Source organism: Plectropomus leopardus, chromosome 5 (genome assembly GCF_026936395.1).
Source record: "Plectropomus leopardus strain MGB_pleo_1.0 chromosome 5, ASM2693639v1, whole genome shotgun sequence".
Taxonomy (NCBI): domain Eukaryota; kingdom Metazoa; phylum Chordata; class Actinopteri; order Perciformes; family Serranidae; genus Plectropomus; species Plectropomus leopardus.
This window is the reverse complement of record NC_142180.1, coordinates 10,635,178-10,652,636: the sequence shown is the minus strand read 5'-3', so window position 1 is coordinate 10,652,636 and position 17,459 is coordinate 10,635,178. Positions and strand designations below refer to the sequence as shown.

Below are 17,459 nucleotides of genomic sequence, written 5' to 3'. Positions count from 1 at the left end.
CTGAATCTGAAAGTGATCATCACTTTCAGTTATTTACTTTACATTTGGCATTTCGGCATAATGATATGTTAGATTGGTAAAGTTTTGTCAGCTCAGTCCAACCTTAAAGCCACTGAAGGGCTGTCTGAACAAGCTACTGGCTGATGTGTTTGCCTGCCCTCTGTCTACTGTGTGTCTGATGAAAACAAGAGTCCCACTTCTTCTTTTCTTTGATGTAGTTTATTTGTCACCATTGTGGTCTTTACTAAAACATACAACAACTCACCAATCTGTGTCCATAAACACCATACAAAGAACAATTTTTCACTTCTAAAAATCAGCATGACATAACCCGGTGTCCTACTTATATTACCACACCCATGACATGACGGTGAAACATACAGGACAGGTTAGCGTCCTATAAGCGTTTTACATCACTAATGGCTCCTATAGAAGGTGTCATTTAAAGAACCAGACTCATTCTCTCTATTCATGATTTAAACACTAATTTAAATTTACACCAACACCACCTAAATTATGAATAAGAGAAGGAAAATATCAGAAGATGCAAAGTGCAATATGTGACGGTAGCCTGAAAATAGCACCCCAAGTACATCATGTAACGTCACATGACAGCTGGAAGTACATAAAATAAAGTTAAATTAAGTTTACACTGACTTTTGGTTTTTGCCACAGGACACAGACAGGTGTCTTGGGTTAAAGGTACCTATAGGACTTTTGTACTAACCACTGCCGCTTGCATTAGTAGTTGACTGAGGGAATTTATGTGTCTGTGTGACAAAAGGGTTGACTTTCCATTGGCATTGTTTATGTGGTACCAGCACATAATTAAAACACATTACAAGCCACCACCCTTTAATGTGGTTAAGAGGTCATGGTCATTTTACATGTTTTTGTGAGATTCAGCTGTGTTAGGTTAGTGCATGTTTCGTCATGTGCTAATACAGCCTTATTAGGTGGATTTGAATTTTATTTTGAATTTTATTTTCACATGCTATTCTCCACTCCTCTACTCCTTTCATGCAAATCGGTGTCATAGCTGTTAAAAGGAAAGGTCTAACTTTACGTATATGTCAAATCAGCACAATCCAACCTTAAGTCAGGGATTTTTCATGTTTAGTTTATCTTGTCTTAGTAATGCGTGGTTTATGCATTCAGGGATTTGATGATAATTATATGTACAAAGAAGCTGGTTCACATCCAAATAACTATCTGCCCTGAGAGCACTCTGCAACTTCTAATAAATCCAGCAAACCGCTCCCTCTTCTTATTGGCTTGAAAAGAAAATTAAAGAACATAAAACGTTTACAGTGCTGAACAAAGAGTACATTTACTGTACACAACACACAGTATACTGAATATCACACTGACTGATTTAAATGACATAATGACAGTTATCAGCATTCCTAAATTGCATTTTAATAAAAATTGCGATTTCTTATGAGTCTGTAAAGAAGATAAAATCACCAAACTAATCCTGACATTTGTTCCCACATGCAGGTGCACTTGAATGTATGTGTTCATAAATCTAGCATGTTTCAACCTGTTAAACATGTTACATTTCAGCTCAAAGCAAGTAAGAAGAGCGGCATCCAACACGAACTATAGTATGAATAAAGATACATTATATATACAAGGTACAGTCTGTGATTCTAATACTTAAGTTTGTTTTTTTTTTCAAATTCAGCAAATATCTCCTCATAGTCTGAGAAAAACAAACTTTTAAAAAACCCTAAAACCCAGTATTCATAGACAGCACTGGCTCTGTTAATGGGAAACAAACAAAAGTGGCTCGGGCTGAGCTACACAATATCATGCTGGCTAATCTTCCTCTGCCATGTCCTCGCCCATAAAGAAAGGGAGCTACACCCTGTAGCACTGATACGTAAATAACATCAGGGATGTTCCTTTGCCTCTGAAGGAACACTGACAGGAGGGTCAATTTGCTTGGGTGATGAGTTGAAATATCAACAATTTCTCTCCAGAATTGCAGATGCCGCCTTAAAGGCATTTAAGGCACTATGTACAAGTGATTGTAAACAAAAAGATTCGCCGCTGCCAAAGGTTTGAACACAAGATTGGATCTTGACAGGTCTTTTATCACAGAAAACAGCTCTGATAAATGTTTCCCGATTATGTAAATGCTATGCTTACATCAATGATGTTTATAATCAATCATATGTTCAATTGTAAATCAATTATCAATGAATTGACAAACACACAAATTTCCCAAATTCCCAATCTTGATAAAAATCTTCAATGATGTATTATTTTCCTCAAATGAATGTGAATGTGTGATGGTGAGACCATGCACATTTTAAAAGCAGAAATATCATCTTCATTCTATTGCAAATCAAAAGATGAAATAATAATGATGCGATGTGATGTGAAAATATGCCCATTGGCATCAAGCAAGACTCTGTAGGATAACCTGACCAACCAAATGCATTGCTGATGTTGGTAAATTTCCCTTTGCTGAACTCAACTGTGTCAGTCTTCTTCTACCACTCTTGCCTAATTTATTACCTGTGTAAAAATAGTACCAACAGACCTGTTGGTACTGTTTTATTTTATAGACACAGTAAGTTAGCATTAATTAAATGATTTCTGGGCATTGAAGTTCAGAAGGTAAATTCTTTATTAAGTGTTCAGTATATTCAGAGTTTGCACCTGGAAACTGGGGGCAGAGTTGGTAATCGCACCCAGCCTATAAAGCCCCAAAGTGCAACATACTGGTCACAGATTCAAGGCGTGGCAGCTGGGATGTGCTGCTCCAAGGTGATACTTTAACAAAATGGCCCTTTCCTGCAGCTTTGACACACATCAATGTTGGAAATTACAACACAGTAGTATCCTGCTACCTTGACTTAAATCATTGCTGGCTGGAGTGGTTTAATCTGTCTAAGGCGAGATGTTTGGTTTTATAGATAGCTTACATAGGAGACGGAGTGTTCTGAGTATGTCAAACACTGCTGGTGTGTTTTGCCCTTCACACTTGACTTGCTTAACTTTGTGCGTGTCTGCCCTACACAGCCTCAGCACAGCAACACAAAACGAACATCTGATGTGAAGGCCTTACTGGTCAATGTCGGTCATCAGCTGAGCAATCATTATATCCAGCACGTGTGATCACTTGACTATATGATGGTCTAAACAGTAGCATCAAATACTGAGTTTAGAATAGTTTCTGGGTAAAGAAGCCTTCCTGCATTTTTTTTGAAGATTTACTTTGATAAAACACAAGTAATTTCTGGTGACATTGGTGCAGAAAGTTGCCATTCTACTGGGGGCATAGCACTTCCACATTTAATGCTATGGGTAACTGTATAGTTGTTCACATGGCTTCAAACACTGAATGCAAATCACTGTTGTTTACACTTTCCAGAGGGGCTTTTTGGACTACGAGGATTCTTGTTGGAATCCTTTTTACTCCATCTGAATTTGTTCCGAGGAGTTTGGCCAATGACTGTCTGAACAGGACTCACTTCGCCACCACTCGCCTCGGCCACATGCATGTTATCTGAGGCATTTGACACAACCTCTATCAAACCAACTTTCCCCTCAGTATTTGGGTCTACCTCTGCTACTTCTCCTGTTATGTGCACATTCTCATCCTGAACAAGGTCAACTGCCTCCTCAGCTACCTCACTAGTTGCAATAAAAGTTGTGGTTCCTGTCTCTGCTGAGCCTAAGTCTGTTTCCAGCTTTGAAGATATGGCCTTGTCCACAACTTTCATCTCTGAATAGGATGTTGGTGATACTTGACCTGATGCATTGGATGCACCACTACCCAATCCCTCTCTAATCTCTGGGTCAAAAGTGGCCTCTGCTTTGCCTTCATCCAAAGTGAGATCCCCACCGGCAATCTTTCCAGATGCCAATATTCTACCACTGGCCCCTTTATCTTCACTGGACGTAGAAACCTGTCCTGTGGCCACCCTGGATGATCCTAATTCCTCTGAAGATGTGATCACTTCATCCAAACCCTCCATGTTAGCACCTCTCACTAAAGCTTGTCTCTCAGGAATATCCAGAGTTATATCACCTGTCTGAGAAGACTCGATCCCTTGCCTTACTTGTTGTGTAGTGACTTCACAAGGCATTTCTTGAGTTTCAGCCACCTTTGACATTGCTGATAAACTTTCAGTGTCTAAAGACTGAGAGCCTTCTTCTGAAGGCTGGTAAGATTTAAAGGCTTCTCCATCTACCTGAGAACTTGTGTGATGTGCATCTTCTCTTCCACTCTCTCCATTTTGGTCACTTGAAATGCTAATGTGTCGCTCTAAGGATGATGTATTTTTCTCCTCTTTTTGGCCTTCACATACAATTTCATCTGAGATGAGCTTTTCTTCCACTTGAGATACTGTGTGGGATGCATCTTTTTCACTGTCGTCATCTGAGATGAAAGTTTGTTGATGTACAGGTGACACCTCTTCCTCCACACTACCCTCCTCTTTGACTCCATCTCTCTCTGAGGTGAGCTTCTCCTCAACCTGGGAAGTCACACCTCCTGCATCGTCTTTTACGATCTCTTCATCTTGGTCATTTGAGATGCTGAGATGTGGCTGTATGTATGATGTCGCTTTCTCCACAGTATGATCCTCTTCCTCTCCAATATTTATATCATCATCTGTGACTAGCTGATCCTCCAGTGAAGAATTTCTTCCTGATACAGCCTCTTCCTCACTCTCTTCATCTTGGTTGTCTCTGATGCTAAAATTTTGCTGTGTGGATAATGCCACTTTCTCCAAAGTCTCCTTCTCCTCTTTTTCTGGGCCATTTATGTTATCATCTGGCATTAAGTTATCATCCACTTGAGATCTTGTGCTCGATGCTTCTTTGTTTGCATTCTCCCCATCTTGACTATCTGAGGAGCTTATATTTTGCTCCTCTTGTGACACCATTTCCTCCACAGCATCTTCCTCTTTGTCACTAATGTTGTCATCTGAGATGAAATTTTCCTCCATTTGAGAACTTGTGCTCAAAGCATCTTGTCTTTCCATATCTTCATCTTGATCATCAGATGTGCTGAAACTTTGCTGTGACACTCCTTCCTCCACAATACTCTCCTCTTTTTCTCCATCACTCATACTGCCTGCCTCTGCACTGACTTGATCCTTGGCTGATTCTAACATTATATCTTGTTGATTATCATCATCTTCAGCTATAAGCTGATGTTGGTCTGATGTTGTAATGGTTGGCACATTAGGGCCCTCTTCTTGTACTTCAGTGGTTATTTCTTCTGAGGCTGATATCAAATTTGAATCATTCAGATCTTTTTCTTCTTGGTTGGCTAAAGTAGTGCTCACAGTTTGCAATGGCGTTATTGCTTCAGCATCAACAACATCTGTCTTTGCATGACCTTCGTCTATCTTAATCTCTTCACTATGATCCATCTGCAGTTCTGGCATTGCCTCTTGATCAGGTATGGACCTCTCGTCAGACGTATTTAAAGTTTCTGTCGAAATCTCATTTGAAGGACTTGCTGACAATTGAGCATCCACAGCACCAAGTCCTACTTCAGATTCTAACGGTTGGTCCTGCTCAGCCTTAACCTCTTCATATGAATCACTGGTGACAATAGTTATTTCCTCCATATTCTCTTCTGCATTGATACAATCAGAAGCATCTATGACCTGATTTGCTTCTAAGTCTGAAACAACTTCATCTGCTAGACTGACATCTTCCTCCTGGTCCCTGTCACTTTGATCCTCTTTGACTTCATCTGATTGAGATTCAGCACTTCCATCTTCTGGACCTGCAACTGTGCTGAGATGAACAGATTTCCCCTCTTCTTCAATTTCTTCATCTTCCAAAGGTGCTGCTTCCTGGCTGTCCAAGTTTTCTTTTGTGCTGTCATGTATTTGATCTTCTACAATGTTAATGTGGTCTACAGTAGAAGTGGCTCCCTCTCCTTGAGGAAATGCTGATGTCTCTTCATTCTCTTTGTCTGTATTAACTAAATCAGAGACATCTGATTCAAGTTGAACAGCTTCTGTGGAGGTCATTTGAGTGAGCACAGGTATATCTTCCATGGAAAAACCTTCAGATGGTACAAGATCTTCTTGCTCTTTTGAGTGAACACCTATTGCTCCTTCCTCTGTGTTCTGTTGTGGGTCATTGGATTCTGTTGATTGACTTATAACATCTGAAGATGTGGTTGTTTGAGATTCTGGGATTTTAGTCAACTGATCAGGCGCAGTTTCATCTTTTGTGGGGTCCCCTGCTTGCTCCAGCGGATGAATTTGTTGTGACTCATTTACCTGCCTTATTCCAACGGGATTCATCCCAGATGGATGAATTCCAGTATGTCTGACCTCTGGCCTCCCTGTCATGTCATGTCCCATTCTTGGCTGCCCAGCACCAACTCCCAAAACACTGACTGGCCCTAAACCCATCTGCCCTGGCTCCCTAACCTGTGTTTTCCCCAAATTGCTACCTACTGCAAATACATCCTCCCTCTTAACAACAGTGTGTCCTGGCTGAATGCCAAACACACTCTCCTGGGCTGCTGGGCCTAACACCCCCTGAGGAGGAGCAGCCTCTTCTACCAGGGTAGCACCTCTGGGCGAAGTGCCCTGAGATGATCCTGGGTCCACCCCCTCTGCCCCAGCTGGACTGCTATAATCTTTAACTAACATGTAAGTACCATCAGGATTTGGCCCTGCTATTTTCCAGCCCTCTGCAGGGACTGAGCCCGGAAATACACCTGGGCTACCAGATAGCAACAGGGTGGGGCTTCCTGGACTGGCAGGGCTGACAGGGCTTTGGGGGCTTTCAGTGCCCTGGATAACTAGAGCAGAGGCAGGGTGTGAGGTGCCACTGATTACAAGTCCAGAAGGAGGACTCTGTGGCCTACTGACTACATAATAGCCTGGTAAATTTGCTCCATTGGCCCCATTGGCCAGCAGAACAGTGTTCTGAAGCTGTGGTTGAACTACATAGTGCAAAGGCTGTAGAACAGGGCTGGTGGTGTAGTAAACTGGCTGCTGCTGCAGAATGACTGTCTGCGCGGGACGGGGCAGAGTAGCAGATTGACTGATGTTAGAGGAATGACTGATGTTAGTAACGTTGGAGCGAGGAAGTGTCACAGATTGCGCAGCAGTATTTACAGTACTAACAGATTTGGAGATGTTAGTAGATGACATGACTCTCTCTGCCTTTATATCGGTATATGTTGTCTTGACAGTGGGCTCTATTTTGGGCTTGACGATTGGTTCAACAATATCAGCTGTGGTTTTGGCAGCACCTGCTATTTGGTGTGTCAGCAGGGTTTCAGTTGTTGGTGTAGGAGGGGAACAGATCTCTGCTAGGGTCTTGAACTTTGGCCCAAGGTCACTGAGGAACTGCAGGTCATCATCAGAGTCCAGGAGGCTGCAGCAGCCCATTGAGCCTGCAGGGGAGCCCTGGCCTTCAAAATCATACCTCGAAAGGTCATCCTTCACTGGAACAGTACACTCTGCCTTCTGTTTAAGGAAAAGAAATAGCACAAACATGTCATAAACTCTGACCATCTCTTTGCATGTAAAAGATCTGGTGAAAAAAAACAGTTGTGTGCAAAGCTAACATAGTACCTGTGAGTAGTACTCATTGAGGAAGGCATCAGGTAAGGCAATTTCATCATACAGAGCTGTTGTTCTCAGAACTGTTTGCCTACTGTACCCAGCACTATTATTGTTGAATGATTGCCTTGAAAACCCATAGGCATTGTCGAACTCCATCAAACTCTGTCTGTTTTCCTGAAACTTCTGCAAAGGTTCTTCATAGAAAGCACTTGACTGATGAGTTTTTGTGATCTCTGAAGTCATGCCGTTTAAGTTCAGTGCTGGTGCAGCCGCAACTTGCTTTTGGTCTTCCAACAAGATAGGGACACTTTGGAGTGGCACTTCCTAAAAAAAGAAATGAAATGTCACCCATCCACACACAAGTCATTCAACTGCAAACCATAAAATTACCACCACCAGCAGTATTTTCTTAATTTGCAGCTTTAAATTTTAAAGCAGAGATTTCATTTTCATTTCATTCATTTTAAAAAGTAAAATAAAAAAAAAAATCTACTACCACAACTTCTTATCGTGCTTATGTTCAAACCTTTAACATAATTAAGAGACATTCTTTAATAGATTCTTAAAAGATAAAATGACTTATCTGTTTTTAGAATGGGTTTTGATTGTCCCTATATGGACCCAATTTAACTATTCAGTGACATGGCTAGCACTTCAGTGACACACCATACTGACCTCCACCACCTTTCTCCTCTGACAATGCACCTTGGTTTCTTCACAGACTATGTCTGGTCTGTGTTTTGGAATACTAAATTCAAAGATCAAACAGGTAATGTATCCTTTTCTTCACATAAAAAGGAAACAAAAATACCAGCCAACCTTATCCTCGCCTTTGCCTTCAGTGTGGTATGATATGAGGTGTTCTTTGGCGTCAAATGGGATATCACTAAATTTGTCAGGAAAGATGGTGTTTGCTCCTCCACACTGACAGAACAGCAGGAGAAGAGGAATGACTGCAATGAGAAGTAAAAAAAATGACATCCATGCAAAGGGAATTTAATCTAAACTCAAAGACAGTGTTTTAACTCTTATATCAAGATTTTGTCATTTCAAGAGCCATATTACATACAAGCAAAGTAATTTTATACAACAGTGACAAGAATAAATCCAATCTTCTGATGTTAAAGCTTTAAAACCTGGACTGATATCACTTTTCTTGTGCAGCTTTTAGACAGTAATACACTTACTGGCACGCTAAAAACTAGCACTACACTTACACATTATACACAACACAGAATAATGTTATGCTAAATTCAATTATAAGGGTCATGAATATTAATTAAGTATTTAGTCTTTTTATTGCCTCTTCCACTGGAAATTTGTTCTTACTTGCAAAATGCAAAGAGTATAATTGGATATACAGTATCCCTTTAGCAATGTTTGAGTAGATCAGTAGCTAAACTCTTTAGAAATTAAACAGTAAAAAATAGCAAAGTTTCATTTTTAAACTGGGTATTATTTGGGAAAGTTTGTTAAAATACAACTCACGCAGCAGTAAGCATATTGCAGATATCAGCAGGCCAATGGCTGCAGCAGAGAGCTCAGAGGAAGGAGCTGCTAATTTGGATGTCCTCGTGCTGCAGTCCCCTGTATCCTCACAGGTACAAACTTCCACTTTGAAAACTTCGTTTTCGGGGCAAGACAGACCCTGAGCGTCTGCCACCTCTACCTGCAGCTCGTAGGTACCGGGCCACAGCATCTCACGGGAGTGAAGAGCAGCAGTCGTCTCTAGAGACAGCAAAGGAAAGAGAACTGTCAGACTAACACTGTCTCAGCATCTTTACGACTAGTATAGCATCAGTAGCCTAGTAAAAGTAGCACTGTAATGCTACTAGTGTTATATAAAATGTCTACTCATGTTTTCCACCAATACAGCCACATCAAATAAGCTGTAGTTCTTATTTTGAATCTGTATGTCAGGTTTTCAACTGAATTAATAAAAAAAAAAAATTAAAAAAATTAAAAAATAAAAAAAGCAACAGTTTAAGATTCAGAGAGATTTAGTGGCATCTAACAGGGAAGAGTGCAGATTTCAACTAGCTGAAACCTCTTCTGGTTAGACTTCCTTTAGTGTTGATTATTCAGGAGGTTTATACAAAAAGCAGAATTATTTCAAGAGTTCTCCTCCTTTACATAACAACCTGGTGATGTATAGCGGTAAAATTACTGAATAAAGTTGTTTCTTGCTCCAGATTAGTCTTCTCTGATGCTGTTTGACACGTTGGAGACGGGCCTAGCTCAGCTCCTGCTAGTGTGTGCTAATTTTTTTCTCTCATAAGTTAAGATCCTGACATTTAAGAGGTTTTCACCAGGAGTTTAATCATATGCAGAGGTGTCCTCTCCAAAAAAGGACCCATGGATTTAAACCAGCACAAACACTGAAAAAAGCTGTTTCACATTAAAAAAGCTATTTTCTGACGAAAACACCTCATCTCAAATCAGTGTTTGGTCTGATCCATCTAGGCTACTGTATAAACAGGGTGGTGCAACATGTTGATTTTTGTAGAATAGGACCAGCTTTGTGTAGAAATAAAAAGTGTATTCTAAGGCAACAAAAATACAATTGTTTTTGTCAGGAGATTATACACTTAAGATAACATATTTATTATATTATATTACATTTTTGCTAATATATCCCTCTAAATTGTACACACTGAACCTTTGAACAAAACAAATAGGGGCGGAATTCTTCTCTTTTGTTCGTTAAATTTTTGACATGAACAAATCTTTGTAATTAGACTGAATTTTGAGAAAAAGAAAGAAAGAAAGAAAGAAAGAAAGTCAGAAAGAAAGAAAGAAAGAAAGATAAAAGAAAATTGTGTCTAATGGTTGCTAACCGCTTAGCACACTTCTCACCATTGATGACCTCTACGTCCCAGCTGCCTCGTGTCCCATCAGGTACAATTTTGAATGAAAATGGAGCAGCATTGGGACTAACATCCTTATCGATGCCGGTCACATAAACAGTTTTTGAATTGGCGCACACGCTGGTGGAGGTGGTGGTCAGGGAGGGACACTGGTCATTTGAGTCCGTGACTTGAACTGATATTGTTCCCGTGGTTGTCTTTGCAGGCATGTCTGCAGATGACAGAAGTTTAATAAGTCAATCAGCACACAGGCTGCAATGACACAACACCATAAAGCTGCACTCACTAATACAAAGATGAAGTCATTGGTGAACACCTGTTTCCTGCTGTAGCTTTACACAAAGTGAATGACTCGAGTAGAAGTCTTGAAATTTAGTCTGCCAAAACTCCATGAACAGTACACTGTTCGAGAACACATGGCAGCAAAAATGTTATTAGTTTTGGCAACATTGGTGCTTCTTAATAACCGTTGATTATAACTGTGCTTTTGTAATAATGTCGGTATTTTTCATGGAGGTGTGATAAATCTGGCAGTGGATATATGTTATTTTGCCCAGGGCTTGTTCTCATTCTATGGCTGACACATCTTGGGTCGCAAAGTTGTTTAGCAGGTTCCGCCAGAGATCTGTGAGCTTTATTTATTAAATAACCTCCGGCATCTACATTTATGAACTGCACATCCAACTCAAAAAACTAAAGGTGATAAATCATTTCAAAGAAGTGAAGCGTTGAATTAATTAGAGAATCTGTCTGCTGGGAGGGCTGAGTCTGTTTGAACAGAAATCTGGCAAGAAGCTTGAAATGAAGCCTTTTTTACTGATGATAATCTTACACGATTATGAAGCGTGATTACCTTTGGTTATGGCCAGAATCTTGGCAATGTAGGTGCCCTTCTCCAAGAATGGTGACTCTCTGTCTGGTACCTTGTTGAGTTTAATCTCAGCTGTTTCTTCATCGATGGTAAACCAGTTGTCAGGATCATAGGCTTTGGCATAACTGGAGCACAACAAATATGTAAGAAAAGGACAAAAACACACGATACAGTAAACTTTTCAATTAAAGTAATGATTTTGTTATAGAAACAGGTCAAAATTTGGGGAAAACACTTCATCTCTTTCTTGCTGAGAGTCAAGTGAGACTCTCATGTCTGTAAGGATGTAGCTAAAACTAAGGGATGATTAGCTGTATCCCTCATTGAGAATGGACAGTGGGGAACCAAAAGAGCCACAGACACAGTCACAGAGCCACCTGAGAAGCTGTCATCAGAAACTGTTCGGGAAAGGTCAGGTACTAATATTCCAAAACTTGTTGATTGGATAAGCCATTTGAGGACTGATTTAACTGATGCAATTGCAGCATCTTTGCTAACCTCTTTAGGAGCTGCCGTTGTGGTTTTAAACAAACAACCTACTCTTTGCGATATCACACACACTTGAACCTCACCCTGTGCGTTGCATTATCATGCGCCGATGCCATCTGACCATCTGCCATGCTTTTGGCGTCACCCAAGCACTGACAGAGCGGCACTATTTGGTGAGTTTGGAGTGAGAATTGGCTGCACCAGTTGGCTGGTCAACAACCTTGGTCCACGCCAACATATCTTAGCACCTATTAAATACATTGTCATGCAATTTTTGTTCATTTTTGTCTCTCTAACTTTCTAATCCACTGACTTGTTGATATAGTGCTGCCGTGAGGTTAATAGTTTTAGTCTTGAGTAAAATGTTTTAAAAACATAGACTGTGTAAAACAGAAAATGAACAGAGCCGCCTGGTCTAAAAAGTGAAGCCAATGCCAAAGTGTCTCAAACCTCCTGCAAATCAAAGCCCAGTAACGTTAAAGAGTAACTAAACCCCCACACAACCTTTTATAGAAGTGTTTTTGATTAATTCAGGTCCAACTTGACATTTAAGTGCATTGTAAAAATTATCATATCGCTGCCGTTTCCGCTGCTTTGGATGAATAAACATGTCTTATTGACAAACAAGTCACCACCATGGTGACCTATCATTTTGGATAGATGCGTAGAAATGCATCATTGACACCGCATCAGTCTGCTTGACCCTCTTGTCCAAGTATGGTAATTTCTGGCTCCAAAAATCTAAGATGACAACGACCAAAATGCCAAACTCAAGGCTCGAAGCAATGGTTGATGTCACTGTGGCTACGTTTGCTGCTTTGATACACTTTGTGCTTGAATATTATTGGGTCATCATCATCAGCATTCATTCATATATTAAAGACATTATGTCAATGAGTCCAATACATTGATTTAAGATCAAATAAACACTTTTAAAACACCTGCACAACTGATGATGTGCTCCTCAGCCTGAGCTGTACTTTGTATTAAGTGCTTTTTAGTAAATGTTAGCATAGTGTGCTAAACTAAGATGGTGAATATGGTCAACCTTATTATACACATTACATAATGTTCCTAAGTATAGCCTCACTGCTACTAGTTTGGCTGTAGAGAGGCTTCTTATGCTCACTGCAGTTTGACTAACCTGACATCTTTAGCTTGTAGTCCTGTGTCAGGATCGATAGCAGTGAATGTTGTGACCACACCATCCACAGGCATGTTTTTTGGATCTTCTGATACAGAAACAACCGTTGTTTCAGGCTTAAATGCTGGTGCCTCCGGTACATTGTTCACTGATATCAGAATGGAATAGCTTTCTAAAGCTGCATTTTGCTTTTGATTAGAGACATCTACATTCATCTCTCCATGGCCACTGTTCACCAAAGCAGCTACATTCTCAATGACCAGGCCAAGCTTGAGTTTCTGGAGTTCTTCAAAATCCAGAGGCTGTCAATGGGAGATTAGAAGCAGAAAAAAACTGTTATAGACCCACCCAACACAGGTTACAAAAAGCACATAAAATAATGATAATAGTAAAAAAAACACATAAAAATATTTAAAATAACATAATGACCTTGATCAGCTTCAGGACACCCTCATTGGTTTTCTTGTCCGTCTCAATGGAGAAGAAATTATTTTCATTTCCTGTGATGATCTTAAAGACAGCCTCCCAGTTGTCTGTGTATTCGAGGTCTTTGTCCAGAGCTTTAAGTCTCATCAAGACTACGCCAGCGACATTTTCATTCACTGAAACAGTGTACTGCAAACAGAACATGGCATTCAAAACAGGCAATCTGTAGTGAAAATTGTTTGCTGAAATACTTCAGATGTCAGTTCTGTGTTTGCATCTGTTCTAGTCTTTCTGTGAATAAACTGGAAACAGATGACATCAACAGTGTGCAAACACCGGTCCAAAACCACACACAGTATTCATTCTGAAGAGGCCATCGACCAGGAGGCCATGGAGAAAGGTTAAGGAGGCCAGACAGACAGTGGTCATGATCTCTCCCCATGTTCGACTATTTGTTATCATATGACCTTAGTCACGTGATGACACCTGCAGCCTCATTTGCAGAATTATGACCTGACAGGCAGCTTAAAAGACCTTTGAGACTTGACTTTTATTGCTCATACTGTTGCCAGAACAAAAATAAACATTTATTCTCAAATATCTGAAGCAGTCCCACATAGTGATATTGCTCTTTTGGTTCAGTTCAAACTGAGAGTTTCTTTTTAGACTTGTTGATACTACATCAACACACAGAAGAAGGGACATAAACTAATTTATCATTTTTTTCCTGAATTAAAGGTAGTGGTGGTGAGAAAAAAAAAACTGTGGTGTCACCAATGTAAGATAGCATTATGAACTGATTAAAATGACTTATGGCATCTATTTTTTGTTAGGTCCATCAGCCAAGCAGCATTTTGATAGTTTAGTATTTTCCCAATCCTAACACAGCCTTTGTCCTTATGTCTTATGCATCAGTGGTGTTATAGTATTTAATGAAGTGGATGTTATATTTATTTTTGCACATCCATATTTTTTTCTGATTTCTTTTTTCTAATTAATGTGATTTATTTATTTCCCTTTATTTTTCTTTATATTACTTCCTTTAGCTTTTGCTATTCCTTGAAGGTCAAAGCTGTCAGTCAACACCACGCAGGCTGAGCTCATGCTCTTGTATGATCTGTTTATCATGGACAACAGGAAGTAGACATGATGCAAACTTGTGGAACAAGGATAAAGGAGCGGTGTCCAAAATAACTCTCTCCATGCAAATGAGAGCTACTTTGATGTACATACTACCCACAAGCTAACAGAAAGTGTTAAAAAATAGGAAAAAAGAGATTAAGGGAAAATGGGATATATTTGATTGATTTATGTTGCACATCATATCGCTCTTTCATCTGTTGTCGCTCTCTCATGACCTGATTTAAGTTCCTGAGCTAAACTGTGGCTACTGCATGTACTATATGCCATATTGCTCACCGCAGTTTTTTCCAGAGTGGGTGGGTTGTCATTGATGTCCAGGACCTTGATCACAACCGTTCCTGTCCCTGTTCTCCCCCCTGCTGCCCCTCCCAAATCAGCCCCCTGCACAACCAGTGTGTAGGAGTCACAAGTCTGTTGGAAGAAAAACAAACACATCCTTCTGTTACTGGATGAAGCACACCTTGCAGGTGTTGGCTAAAATTACACAAGTTCAACAACAGTGTCTTCACAGTATGAGAGAGTATCTTGGGGCAAAATAGCACAGCTGTTTTCTTGTCATGTCACCATTCCAAGTGTGTGACGAGCTGGTAACTGTCATCTACCGGGGACCATAGCTCAAGGGAATCGGTTGACTACATCTTTCTAAAAGTTGGATGTTGTGCATGCTTTAAATGATGGAATTACCAATAACCTGAATGACTGGATAACTCAAGACAAAGCATTTTATCTGTCATCCATCTCCCCTGTCAGATAGTTCAGAGTGAAAACGATAACTTGTGAAGCACAAAAATATTGCAGCATATGTGGAATGTGTTTTATGTGCAGGTAGCAGCACTCACCTCTCTGTCCAGTGTGTTCTCCATGACGTACAGTTTGCCCGTTTTGCTGTCCATACTAAACATTTGACCTTTGCCTGCTGGGTGCTGACTGACAATGCTGTAGGAGATCTCTGAATTAGGTGTTCCCGCTTGGTCATCATCTTTACCCACGATTTGCATGATATAGGACCCTGCAGTGGATCACAACAATACACAACACATACAATACATTTAGACTGTGTTTATCTAGATAGATAGATTGACTATCATTGTGTAATAAATATGTAATAATCTAAAATATTTTTGAGTAGAAAAATAACAATAAAATGATTTGTTCAAAAAAGCATGTGAAAAAATAAAACATTATCACCTGTTCCTGCATTAACATAAGAAACAAGCAGCATTTCATTGATAAAAGACAGGAATTGTTTCAGCTGTACTTAAAATAAAGGTTGCCCAACCCCCTAACCAAACCCACAAACTTTCAGAATAATAGTTTTGCAGTTGTTTGGACTAAGGACCAAGACAGTGACAGAGACACAGACTGCGTGTGTGTGTGTGTGTGTGTGAGTGTGAGAGAGAGAGAGAAATTGTATTTATGCAATCATTTTTCAAGATAAAGTGATGCCATACATCCCTATAGCCATGACTGCACTACCTTTCATGTGATGTATTGACCAGAAATAAAGGGTTATGAGCTAGCAGACATTTGTTATTATTAAGTCCAGCCATGTAGCTTCAGCAAAATTGCATGTTTCTGATTAAGAGGAGTTTGCTCGCATTGTTTATGTAAAAAATGATGTGGTGATGAAGTCAAACGCTTTGATCAACCCAACTATCATCCCCTTTGAAATCCCACTTATATCATCCTACTACTCCTTTATTCACCACTGAGTCCAAAAGTAGCTTTCTATAAAAAATTGTGCTTTAAGCTAATCTTAGAATTACGAGGTTTTATCTTTGTTCTGAGTGATTTTGAGATATTCACCTTCACAGTTTTGCATTCCAAACAGTAAAAAATGATACTGAATTTTGGAAATGGCTCCTCCCCTACCTCCTACATCCCTACTTCTGGTAGCCTTACTTACACCACACTTATCTTTGAACTTAACTTTTGATCGCAATCTGCATCGGTTTAAAGACAGAGAGACATATGAACAGTTGGCGAAGTGCTCAAATCAGCTTCTCTGGTAGTTCCTGCTACAAATGTTGCCAGTAGGACAAATTTTGCTGTGATGACACACACAGACAAACAGGTAAGAAAAAACCCCAGAAAATCACCAGCCATCATGATCTCTATGCTCTATGCTCTGTATAATCCGACAAGTTGATTTTACTTTTAAAAAGAAATTCTAGGGAATTGATTGCCTTAAAAAATAATATAACTATCCATCTTCAGTTATGCTAACTTTATATCTAATTGTTAAGTTTACTTAAAATTTAGACCTATATTATACATTTTGTGAAGTTGTTGCAACTTAAAAATGACAAGTTTAATGAAATCAATCTTTCTAAGTTTTAACAACTTCCATAAACCAAGTACACTGTACTGTATATTTGTATTCTGCCATTATCATGCTAGTCAGTTATGTTTGTAATTTTCTTTAACATGTTAACAAAACAGAACTCAAAGCTCTCCCAACTTCATCACTGGCAAAATCCTCTTTGCCATGATCAAATTAAGTCAGACAAACTTGGTGTACTGAAGGTGGTAACACTTGGAAAAAACAAGGTAATTCCACTTGTCATTTTTAAGTTGCAACAATTTCACAAAATTAAGGTAATTCAGCTGAATTTCAGGTAAACTTAATTTTAAAGTTAACATGAAATAAGAATAGTTATATGTATTTTAGCTTTTCAGTGTCCAAGATTACTTTAAGTAAGAGCAACTTGTCATATTTTATAGTGTGTTGCAGCTAACAATTAAATCTGGATCCAAAAAGTGGCTAATGGAGAAATAGATGTTTAAATAGATGTTTAATGTCTGGCAATACCTTTTTTGCTTGCCTCTGTGATGTTGCCGCTCTGCAGCTCAAAAGAAGGTGTGTTGTCATTCTGGTCCAAGACTATGACTTTCAGTGGGATGTCCGTCTCTGCTAAGCTCCCATCCAAGTATTTAGCCTTCCCTGTTAGCTT

General features: G+C 39.6%; 1 protein-coding gene across 1 annotated transcript in view; it reads right to left on the bottom strand.

The window, feature by feature from the left end:
• Positions 1 to 197: 197 nt before the first annotated feature.
• The window catches only part of LOC121941115 (uncharacterized), a 28,803-nt gene continuing 11,541 nt past the window's right edge, over positions 198 to 17,459 (bottom strand). Inside the window, exons 5-16 of the mRNA XM_088077489.1 lie at positions 17,318 to 17,456; positions 15,345 to 15,514; positions 14,782 to 14,916; positions 13,366 to 13,551; positions 12,937 to 13,238; positions 11,286 to 11,428; positions 10,422 to 10,643; positions 9,054 to 9,293; positions 8,385 to 8,518; positions 7,575 to 7,889; positions 6,388 to 7,466; positions 198 to 6,324 (exon numbers count right to left, since the gene is read on the bottom strand). Of these exons, the coding sequence (XP_087933615.1) occupies positions 3,363 to 6,324; positions 6,388 to 7,466; positions 7,575 to 7,889; positions 8,385 to 8,518; positions 9,054 to 9,293; positions 10,422 to 10,643; positions 11,286 to 11,428; positions 12,937 to 13,238; positions 13,366 to 13,551; positions 14,782 to 14,916; positions 15,345 to 15,514; positions 17,318 to 17,456 (6,027 nt within the window). The 3' untranslated portion in view covers positions 198 to 3,362. The remainder of the gene's footprint in view (positions 6,325 to 6,387; positions 7,467 to 7,574; positions 7,890 to 8,384; positions 8,519 to 9,053; positions 9,294 to 10,421; positions 10,644 to 11,285; positions 11,429 to 12,936; positions 13,239 to 13,365; positions 13,552 to 14,781; positions 14,917 to 15,344; positions 15,515 to 17,317; positions 17,457 to 17,459) is intronic.